Below are 12,096 nucleotides of genomic sequence, written 5' to 3'. Positions count from 1 at the left end.
GGCTATAACTCGTGTAAAGCGCTTAGCATGCTACTTAACTCATGCTGGAAACCACCAAGTCTATTATGACCACCATATTATAATAATTGAGCTTCAAACGTGGCTGTCAGTTTGACAGGAAATGCAGTCTGTGTTTGGAACCCTGAAGGACTATAGCCCTGATGTCATGAATGGAGGATGTTGAAATGATGGGTGAGTCAACTCTAATCCAGCAATGCTTGTAAACTGGAAACTCCTGGCCTGTTGCATGCATTCAGTTTTCAAATTCAATTAAAAATTTAAAATTAAACAATTAAGGGTAGATGAGTATGGCTAGATGGGTAGGTTACAGGTATGAATGAGATGTGCTTGTAATACCAGCATCCAAGAGAATCAGGAGGCTGAGGCAGGAATATCCTAAGTTTGAGGCTATCCTAGGCTCCATAGTGATATACCATCAGAGAGAGGTGAGGAGGGACTAGGGAGATAACTTAATTGGTAAAGTGCTTGCCTTGCAAGACTGAGAACCTGTGTTTGATCCTCAGAATCCATGTTTATTTGTTTGTTTGTTTGTTTGAAGTTGGACATGATGGCATGAGCAGGCTATCCTAATGCTGGGAAGTCAGGCGGATCCCTGAGGCTCACCCGACTTGGCAAGTTCCAGGCTCATGCTTCATAAAACAAGATGGATAGTACCTGAAGAATGATGCTAGAGCTTGTCCTCTGGCCTCCAAAGGTATATGGACACATATGAATGCAATCTGCATGTACACACATTACATACACATATAAATAAAGAAAAATTTCAGTGGCCAAAATAGGCCCTTTCCTATATAATGTAGATTGTTAACACTAGAACATAGACACACACACACACACACACACACACACACACACACACACGCGCGCACGCACACATACACACACGCACACACACGTGCACGCACACATACACACACGTACATGCACACGCACACGCACCCTTCTCAGGCAGCCACCTCAGCCATCACTTTGGAGGCCATCTTTTCCCATGCTTGTCTTCCCTTCCCAGCTACAGGCCTGGCTCAATCTGGTTTCAGTGTTAGACCTTTAAGCAGCTCATAGTCATATTTCTTTGGTATCTCCTTGGCTCCTGAGCTCTTTTAGCCTCAGTTACCCCATCTGCAACCTGGGGATGGTAGTGTTGTTCACCCCTAGAAGGCTCTTAAGGAGATGATGTAACACCAACATAAACAGATTTGCCAGGAGGGAACAGAGACTAGCCACGGTTACCACCAAAAAGCTTTGCCAAGTAGTGGGTGTCAAAGTGACCTTCCTGATAACCCTGTTGGTTCTTGGAGAAGCAGGAAAAAGGACACATGTCCTCTTGGAGAAGGCAGAGGTGGGCTGTGTAGTCTAGTCAGCATGAAGGAGGGTGCTGACAACTTTACGTGTTTGGAAGTGGTTTCTACAAGATTTCCTCGTGGTTCAGTGGGGTAAGACAGTGAGGAATTAAGAATGTTTCCTGGGGCTGCAGAGGTGGTGCAGTTGGTCAAGTGCTTGCCACGAGACATGAGGGTCTGACTTTGGATCATCCCTATCGTCCTGCAGATGGAGATAAGTGGACCCCCAGAGCTCCCTGGCCAGCCCATCTTCAGTAAATTTGATACAGGGTTCAGCGAGAAACTCTGTCTTAAAAAGTAAGGTGGCGAATGAAGAGGAGACACCTGACACTGGCTTCTGGCCTCCACATGCACATATGTGTGCATCCATCTCCCTGCACGTGGACACACAAATAAACCTGTACACAGGCATACATCAGAACACACATACATACATGCATGCATGCACGCACCAAACACACAGATTCTCTTAAGCTTCTCACGAGTGACTGGGTACATGGAGCTGCTATTTGTTGAGATATGTTGGGTGATTCTAATGCATTGTCCAAATCTCAGGTAACTCTCTCCACATCCAAGGATTCTGCACACATAGGTTCAGGCAGCTATGGATTGAAAGGCTTCAGAGGGAAAAAAAATGCATTGGTCCTGCACATGGGAAGGCTTACTTTCCATGACCTCATCTCCTAAACTACTCGGCATAACCATGATTTCCATTGTATCAGGATGATTGAGTGTGCATAGGTGGTATGCAGATGCTACACTGGGAGTTTTTCCCTGTTTTTAAATTGATCCTTTGATGGTTTCATATGTGTAAATGATATGTGTTGATCATATCAACTCCCCATTCCCCCTCCAACTCTCTCCAGATCCCCCACCACATTCATCTTTATGACTGCTCTTCAGATCCTGCTGAGTCCAATCAGTACTGTCCTCGTGTGCATGGGTGTTGGGTCATCCACTGGAGCATGGACAACCCAACAAAGGCCACCACCTCCCTGAAGAAAACTGACTCTCCCTCTCCAGGCAGCTTCCAACTGCCTGAGCTCCCAGCTCTGTTAGAACACTGGTGGGCTTGATCTTACGTGAGTCTCAAGCAGATCACCACAGCTGCTGTGGGCTCATGAATAGCATGGCTCTGATGTGTCCAGAAGACATGGCTTCTCAGAAGTCCTCCCTGATCTCTGGCTCTTACCACCTCTCTGTCCCCTCTTATCCAATATTTTCTGAGCCACATGAAGAGAGGGCCTGCTATGGATATCTCATCCAGGCAGAATGACCACTTCACAGTTATTCATCCTCTGCACACTGAACAGTTGCTGGCCGCTGTACTGATTGCCATACTCTGCACAAATGAAATGCTACACCATTTATATGTGGGTCTTGAGCATCTGTGCATGAACCAGTCCTCCAGGGACAGCTACATGCATAGACAACACTGACTTGTCTCTGGCATCCAGCTAAGTTGGGCCAATGAGCTGCTCCAGAGGAAGCTCAAAAGAAGGCCAGGCAGTGGTGGCACCCGCCTTTAATCCCAGCACTCAGAAGGCAGAGCCAGGCAGATCTCTGTGAGTTCGAGTCTAGCCTGAGCTATATAGTGAGTTTCAGGAAAGGGACCAAAGCTACACAGAGAAACCCTGTCTCTAAAAAACAAAACAAAAAAGAAACAAAGAAAGACAAGAAAAGAGAGAAAGGAAGAAAGAAAGAAATAAAGGAGGGAGGGAGGGAGGGAGGGAGGGAGGGAGGAAGGAAGGAAGGAAGGAAGGGAGAAAGAAAGAAAAGAAAACAGGGCAGTGGTGTTTCCATCCTTCCCTGAGAAGGGGGCTTGGGATCCAGAAGACCTTGATGGAAGGTTGTCTTTGTGCATGCTCTCCTGAGTTTGATGCCCGTTCCCTGAGTTCAGCAGGCCTTGGGCCTTGGGTTCATAGCAATTACACAGTCAATCAGTTTCTTGCAATAGTTCTACACTTCTATGGTATCTTGTTTTGATTTATTTTAGCTTGATTTCCCCTCTGCATTTCCCTTTTCCTTCTCTTTCTCCTTCCTTTCCCTCTTCCCTCCCCAGTCCCCTTTTGTTTCAAAGTTCTGCCTGTCTTTGAACCCGTGATCCCGTTTGCTTCAGCTTCCCAGGTCCTGGAATTATAAGTGGGTTACAGCCCTTCTCCCCCGCCCCCGACCTGTCTTGGCTCATCCTATTTTGAATAAATGGAAAGTGTTAAGTGTCCGAAAGAGTGGAGAAAATTAGGATGGTTACAGTGTGAAGTGAAAACAAAGGGGTCAGGTTTAATGTCCTAAATATCAAGAGGGCATTTTTAGTCTACAGCAAGATTTCATTCTAGAAATAAGCCTCTATGAAGAAGGAAAATAGGTTTGTTTTTTTTTTTAATGTAAGGAGTCCAGTTAGATCATGTAAGATCAATGTCACCATATAGAGCAAGCAGAGAAATTGACTAATGGAAATTTCTGGTAGAAAGAAGAGGAAATGGAAAACATTGGCAAGGGAGGAGGGAGGAAGCAGAGAGACTTTGAGAGGGCATAACGGGTCACTGCAGAATTACTGTGAGCTTCTCCACTCTGCCATGATTAAACAAACTTGGGACAGCACATTAGAGACTCAAGGACCCTTACAGGCTGTGTAGGAGAGCCAATCCTCCCTAGCATTCCCACAATGTCTCCACCATGGCCAAGAAGGGTCCTTGTGGTCTGGATCTCCTGCTGCCTTGGTCAGAAGTCACCAACATGTTGAGGACAACACTGTCCTGGTACAGGCTTGGGACCAGGGCAAGTACACAAGAGGGCATAGAGAGCATGGGTCTGAGTGATGTTGGGCATCAGTAGCAGATGTCAGCAGGACTCAGCAAAAAGGACAGTGGAATCAGCTAAACTCCAGCAAACACTAGTCATATGCTAGTATGTAGGCAATATGTTGGGGGCACCAAAGGCTCCAAGGACCTTTGCCACAGGACACTTCTGTTTTCTTTTCTACCTGGTAAAGTGGGGGAGCTTGCAGTCTTCTCAGTGACTGGTTGGACCTGCCCAGAATTGCTCTTCCTCCATAAACAATGCTTTCTAGTTCCTTTTTCTATCTTCTGGAAATTATATTTAGTCATTTTTTCTTGACCTGTGTTTGGAGAGGAGGAATGGCCAAAGGGACTTCTGAGAAGGAAAGTTGTATCCTTTGAATTAAGTGGCTATTTTCTCAATGAAGTTGAGTTCATCTCAGGGTGACCTGTTTCTAACAGGGGCAGCAGAAGTAATCCTCCATTAACAATTTTCATTCTTCTCTGCCGTTAGGATAGATGGGGGCTCCAGAGGAACAGAGTATGATTTCAAAAGGAAATAATGAGACAGCTGTTGTGGCATATGCTTTTAATACCAGTGCTCATGAGGCAGAGGCAGGAGAATCTCTGCTGGTTCTAGTCTAGGCTGGTCTACATAGTGAGTTCCAGGCCAGCCAAAACTACATAGTGAGACCTTGTATAAAAAACAATTATAATGAATTTCATCTTCTTAGAAAAAAGTCTGAGTGTTCTGTGTAAATTTTGACATTTGGGGGGGGGGGTGTTTTCTCTCCCAAGCTTGATCCTTTCCCGAACCTTCATTGTGTGCTGTGGAGTCTTCAGGTAAGTGTGGCAGGTGGCTTTCACCTAACATAATCAGTACTTTTACTTATTAAGTAATTTCCAATATAATCACATTAAAGGAAATCAATACAAAGAAAAATATCTATCCACAGAACAAAAGTATCCCTTTAATAATGTGTTGTCTTTGCCTGTATTAAAAACATGGCTCTGGGGGGAGACTTGGAGGAGAGGAGGGAGGGGAAACTATGGTTGGGATATATTGTATGAGAGAATTTATATATATATATTTGGTTGGCTGACTGACTAAATCTTTTGCCTCAGGAAATCTGTGCTACCCACATCCTTTGCTCACCCCTGTTGACGCAAAGGGAAAGAGAGGAGCAATTACCTGATGCTGTCATGTGACATCAAGCTCTGGCTCATTTGGGTGCTCTTCCAATTATTGAAATAGGACATTCTTAGGATGGTACCCAGACTCAACAGTGGTGGCAAGGCTTTGCTATTTCTTCCTTCTTAGCCGTTGCCTTTATACAAAGCCCCAGGATTTGTGGGGATTGCTCTCCATCCTTTCTCTGGCATCCTAGATCCTGACTCTGAGGCTCTGGACTCCTTTGGAATGTTGACATTATGATGTGATGGAAAGGGTGTTGGCAATGTCATCCCTAGGATTCCACAGAGTGGAAACTATAGAACAGATGTTAGCTCTGTGCAACCTCTGCACATTTGCCCCCCTGTGTTCTACAGCCCGTGATATTTGAAGGAAGAGTTTTCCTTGGTTGACTGAGGACTGGATGGGCTGCAAACACACAGCCCTGCTTTTGTTTGCATTGTTCTAATTCAGGAGCATCTGATGTTTTAAAAACTCCTGGGTTGTGTGCTTCCTTTAACTTAGAACTCTGTCCACATCCGAGAGTAGGGGAGGTCCCTGCGTCAGCAGCAGTAACTATCAGAGCTGCAACCGTGGTTGCGGAAACCACTACATGGCATTTACTGTGTTACCAAAGGTGACCATGTGAATCAAATCAAATGCACAGTGTTCACAGTGTTCATACTTTTCATCATGGCTTCCTTTCTGACCCATAAAGAATTTAAAACCATTTTTAAGCTTCCAGATACGCAAGACTATGTTTGTCTAATTCTTAATTTCTCTGTGTCTCTGTCCCCTCTCCCTCTGCCTTTCCTCATCCCTCCCCTCCCCTCCCCTCTCCTTTCCTCTCATCTTCCCTCTTCTCCCAACACTTTCTTTTTCAGAAGGCCATGCCTCTTTCTTTCTTCTTCCTCTTCCTCCTCCTCTTTCTACTATCTCTTCTGCCTTTCTGGAATTCAGTTCCCATCTTGCTATATTATGGTCAGCTTTTATAATCTATGTGGCTTTAAAAACATTCATGGAAATGTCCGTTTTGGCCTGGAATGTGTTGTCTTTAAAAATATTCCCTGGATAATTGGAAAGAATGCAGATTATTGAAGAGTTGGCAGAATGTTCTACAGATGTGATCACAATAAGTATTGTATGTTTAACTTCCAACATCATTGTTAATTTTTCGATGACTTAATCAATTTGCAATAATTTAATGTTGACTTCACACTTGAAACATTCACAGTTTTATACTTCTGTTGGTGGTTTTCACTTTCAACACATTGCTGTTTTATAAACAAACAAACAAACAAACACACAAACACATAAAGTAAAATACTGGCTTGGGAATGTTTCAAACCAATGTTTAAACCTCAAATTTGTTAGTTTTCCGGTATATTACATAATAGCTTTCCATTTCACTAAATAATGTTATAGTCTGAAGTTTATTTAATCTGAAATTCTATGATTAAAGTATCTTAATTTTTATGAATATTTTAAAAATTATAATTTATGTTTCTTTGTTCTGATTACATTTTGTTTGGATTGATTTTTTTTGTTTTTCTGTGCCTTGTTTCAATTCTTTATTTCCATTCAGATAAGCCAATTCTCTCCAGTGCGTTTCCTTCCCCTCTCACACGTTTCTTTTAGAGTTACTTATTCTGTTTAACAAGGATTTCAATGGGTAGCTTACTTCAACTTGCTAAGCAAGCACCCGACCACCTAAACTCCATCCCAGCTCTCTCTTCAGGTTTATCAGGACCCTAAATTTTGAGCATTTTAATGGCAAGAAAGAACTTTGGTCAAGTCAGTTTCTGCTTTAATTTTTCTCCCTCAAGCTGTTACTATTGCTTGTCATAACCTTTGTCATAGTTCATTTTGTCAGTCTGACACAAACCTAGACACACCTTGGAAAAGGGAACTTTAGTTGAGGAATTGCCTCCATCAGATTGGCCTATGATCATGACTTGGGGTGACATTTTTTTGATTGTTGATTGATGTAGGAGGACCCAGCCCACTGTGGGTGGTGCCATTCCTAGGCAGGTGGGCCTGGGTTGTATAAGGAAGGAAGTTGAGAAAGCCAGAGGAAGCAATCTAGTAAGCAGCACTCCTCTGCGGTTTCTGTTTAAGCTCCTGCTTTGAACTCATGCCCTGGCTTGCCCCTTGTCTCGATTTTAGATTGTAACCTGTAAATTGTAATCAACCCTTTCCTCCTCAGTGTTGCTTTTGGTCATGGTGTTCATCACACCAACAGAATGCCAACTAGAACAACCATATATTTAAGGTATTAGAAGTGCATTTCTGGAACTCATTTTTACTTTCCCCCTGATTGTGATCTGGTTCGTAAACAAGATCACACAGATGGAAAAGAATGTTCCAACAACCTCATACATATCTGAAAGAAGTGCTGAAGAATGTGAAATTCCTCAAGCCAAGAGTACCTTTATGGATTCAGGTAAAAAAGATAAAGAACCCTTAGAGCTTGTAACAGATCTTCTTCTACTTTATATGTTTGTTCATTAAGAAAACTTGCTGGGCGGTGGTGGCACACGCCTTTAATCCCAGCACTCGGGAGGCAGAGGCAGGCGGATCTCTGTGAGTTCGAGGCTAGCCTGGTCTCCAAAGCGAGTTCCAGGAAAAGGCGCAAAGCTACACAGAGAAACCCTGTCTCAAAAAACAAAAAACAACAAAAAAAAGAAAACTCCATGCCAACACTAAGACACTATAATACATATTTTATTATTTATGTGTTATTGTACTTGCATTCAGACAGTTAACAATATGTTCCTTTGGAATATGTCACCTATTATGTGTCCTGTAATATATTCTTGTTTTTAGCCAATCGGTAGATTTATTTATTCTTTATTTATTTAGAGACAGAGTCTTACTACGTGGCCCAGGCTGGGCTAGATCTCATAGCAACAGTTGCATTCAAATACTGGACAGTGATGGAGGTGCTGGAGAAAAGGACCAATAAGACATTGTCCTTTGTGTGTGTGGGGGGGGGGGATAAAATTTGTGGAAGATTGGTCATTTCACAGACCCCAGTTTGCTAAATTCCATCACCAAATGCAATGCTCTTCGTTACTCAACAAACATTAAGGAAGATATATGTAAACATAATTAACCTCAGGGACTAAGGCTTAAATATTAAGCATAGAATCAAAATACTAAATGTCCAAATCCTTCTGAAGGCCATGCCTCCACCTTTATTCACATCTCCCCAGGTGGCAAAGGATGCCCAGTACTTATGCAAGATTGAGCCATGGTGCTTGGTGCTTGGTACGGGATTGTCCTTATTTGCTTAGCATCTTGTCTCCCTGGGGTGCGCCCGCCCCCTTCCTTGCCCTCAGGTCTCTGTGCAGGGACAGAATGAAGCTCAGATACAAGCACAGGGAGATACAGGAGTGCTGTGGTTGAGAGGTCGGGTCTGCTGCCGATCTGGTGTTCCCACCTCCTATGTCTGCGAGTCTGGGTAAGTCAGTCAACCTCTCTGTGAGTTAGCGTCTTCATCTTCATGATGGCTCCTCCTCAAGAAGCGACCATGACGGTTAAATAAACCAACAGCTCAGGGACATCGAAAACGACAAACCAGATGGTTCAATAATCATTAGTTATGACTCCAGGGTCAAAATCTTTTTATTGGTTTGAAAGGATAGGTGAAGAGACAAACAGGAAATACAATAAAATTTAATTAAAATGTTATCTGTATTCAAAAAGATGTATGCAAAAAGGTGTATAGAATTTCCTGGTTTATGGATTACTATATCTTTATTGCTTTATTTTTTTCCAAAATGACTGTGCCTTACTTGTGTTTAAAGGCACTCTGAAGGAGAGCTACTTGTATGCTTTCTGTATGTGGATTCAAATGACGGGGCTATAATTGAGAGAGTTTGCAGTTGATGCTGGTCATCTTTCTAGGTTCACATTGTTGGTAGGCAGCCAATCAGACAGGTACCCTCCACCTAACAGAAAGCCTGTCTGAGAATTCTAAAGCTTCTTGGTGCTCAGAAAGGACTTCACGGTTCTCAACAAACCCAGGGTAGGATTTCTTCAGAGAGAACCAGGCCATTTTCCCAAGGCCCTTAGGGAACAAAATGTATTTTGTATTCTATTTATTGGGGGAGGGAGGGTTGGATCAGTCCACAGGGAGTGGAAACCAGAAACCCTGCCTAATAGTATAGGGTATCCCAAATGCCTTTGCTGCACTCACTCTCTCTCTCTCTCTCTCTTTTTAAACTTTTCTTGTCATTTTTTTTTTAAAAAAAAAAAAAACAAAAACCGTTCTAATTTCAGTGGAAGCAAACATCTCAGCTTTCCGGAGAAGCCACTGTTCTATGCCATTGTCTTGACTGTAATTATTTATCTCCTATCTCCTTATTTTCAAAAGCACTTCAGGTTGGAGAAAGCAATCCTCTGGAATGTCTTTTGAAGTCTCATGTGACTCTGACTACCAGTGGGTTAGAGACTTCAGCTATGTGCCAGACCTAAGCTGGGTTGATGTAGCAACTGTAAACTGATACTGAAGCAGGAAACAGTACCAAACTGGCTGTTAATGACTTATCATTACACCCATGTTCATTCTCTCAACTCTTACCAGAGAAGCATCTATTTGCAGCAGATGGTGATTAGCACAGAGACCCACCACTGGTTACAGTGCAGAGAAGAATTGTGGGGTGCTTATCCCTAAGTGGGTCTTCTCTAACATACTCCCTCCTCCCAAGACTCGGGGGTCATGGCAGAAGAGACGAGAGTGTAAGAACTAGAGATGGTAGATGGCTATAAGGAAATGGTGTTTTCTGGACACAGCAGAGGAGCTGCCCATGTGAACTCACAGTGACCATGACAACATGCACAAGCTCTGAGCAAGCTCAAGCCAGACCAAATCCCAGCTTGAAGAGGGGAGGTGAGAATGAATTGCCATTCCTAGAAGAGAAGCGACTGGCAATGGACAGCTGCTGGTAGAGGAAGTCAATTTTCTGTAGGCGTATAACTGCTGGGAAGTTGACCATTCTCCAGTGGAAGGCCACACATCCAAAGATCTATGTGCAGTACAAGTTGGACTTGATGGATTAAAGGAAAAGAAGAGGATGGAAAGGAGGGTGGGTAGGAAAGGGGTGCGGGGTGGGTCTTTAAGGGGCTGGGGGAGGAGTGGATAGGATGAAACCACATTGTACTTAATTCTTAAAGAACTAAGAAAACAACAACAAAAATCAGACACTGAAGCAGAGGCTGGGGGATGGTTTAGACAGTATGAGGACCTGATCTCAGATCTCCAGCACCCAGACAAAAGGCCAGATGCAACAGCATGCACCTGTGATCCCGGTGCTGTGGAGGAAAGGACTGGAGGATCCCCGGGGCTGACTGGCCGGCTTGTGTTGCTGGCAGTGGTGAGCTCCCCGTTCAGTGAAAGGACTTGTCTCAAAAATTAAGGCAGAGACACAGCAAAAGAAATGCTGCTTCTTTCACACATCCAACATGTAGGACCAGAAATGGGGGCAGGAAACTACCAAGGAAGGGACTTACAACCTCTTTCCACGCACCAGATGCCTGCAGAGACCAATGGCTTCCATTCATCCTTTTTGTGCACAGTACCTCCTGGTGCCTGCTAAACCCAGAGGGATCTGAGATCCCCACCTTACAACTCATCGCAGCCATTGAGGTGATTGACTCCCTAAGTGAGTGCTGCTTTCAACTTCACCTGGAGAAGCATCTTTTGCCGTGAGTGCAGAGACTGACTCCTAACTGGTCGAAGTATTGAGAACCAGTGACTGTTGAATGCTCAGCTCTAAATGGGACATCTATGTCGAGCCAACCTGCCTCAGCAGGCTCAGGTAACACTGCAGAAGGGGAGGGAAGAACGGAAGAGCTGGGGGCAGGGAGAAGTGCTGTGGGATGCTGTCTCCTGGATGTGTGTTACGGAATATTATTTTAAGGTGTGTTACTTTTGTTTATGTTTCATTTGTTAAACTCTGTGAAGCTGTGTTACTGTGACTGTCTCAAACACCTGATGGTCTAATAAAGAGCTGAATGGCCAATAGTGAGGCAGGAGAAAGGATAGAAGAGGCTGGCAGGCAGAGAGACTATATAGAAGGAGAAATCTGGGAGGAGGAAGAAGTAGCCAGAGAAAGAGGACTCCAGGGGTCAGCCCCCCAGATACACAGCAAGCCGTGGAGCAAGAAACAAAGAAAGGTATACAGGAATAGAAAAGGAAAAGCCCAGAGGCAAAATGGGATTATTTAAAGTTAAAGAAAGCTGGCAAGAAACAAGCCAAGCTAAGGCTGGGCATTCATAAGTAAGAGTAAGACTCTGTGTGTGATTTCTCTGGGAGCTGGGTGGTGCCCCCCCCCCAAAAAAAAGAGTAAAAAAACAAACAAACAAACAACACAGATGTGACATGACTTTCACTCATGAACTCACTGAAGGTGTGGTTACCTGTCTATGACCAAAAGATCTACACAAGACCAGTCAGTATTTCAGCAGGCAGCTCCAACAGCACTCAGTGGGTTATTTAAAACCATAAATGAAAGGCCATGAAGGTGGGAAGGAATTGTGTTTGGGAATGTTCTAGTTTCCTCTCCATGATTGTGATAAAGTAGCCTGACAAAACGCAGCCCAGGGAAAAGTGGGTTGATTTTAGCTCACAATTCCAGGTAATAGTCCATCAAAGGGAGGTGAAGGCAGAAACTTTAAACAGCTGGTCACATCCATATCCACAGTCAAAAACAGCTGGCTTCCTTGGTTGGGCTCAGCATAATTCTTCCATTCTTATACAGCTCAAGACCCCCTATCCAGGGAA

General features: G+C 43.8%; 1 protein-coding gene across 1 annotated transcript in view; it reads right to left on the bottom strand.

The window, feature by feature from the left end:
- LOC114690480 overlaps window positions 1-5,543 on the bottom strand; it is a 33,796-nt gene extending 28,253 nt beyond the window's left edge. The window contains exon 1 of the mRNA XM_037201020.1: window positions 5,331-5,543. Coding sequence (XP_037056915.1) covers window positions 5,331-5,398 — 68 coding nt within the window. The 5' untranslated portion in view covers window positions 5,399-5,543. The remainder of the gene's footprint in view (window positions 1-5,330) is intronic.
- Window positions 5,544-12,096: the final 6,553 nt, after the last annotated feature.

Source organism: Peromyscus leucopus, chromosome 8b (assembly GCF_004664715.2).
Source record: "Peromyscus leucopus breed LL Stock chromosome 8b, UCI_PerLeu_2.1, whole genome shotgun sequence".
Lineage (NCBI taxonomy): Eukaryota > Metazoa > Chordata > Mammalia > Rodentia > Cricetidae > Peromyscus > Peromyscus leucopus.
Note: the sequence above shows the minus strand (reverse complement) of the source record. Positions and strands in the feature narration are given on the sequence as shown.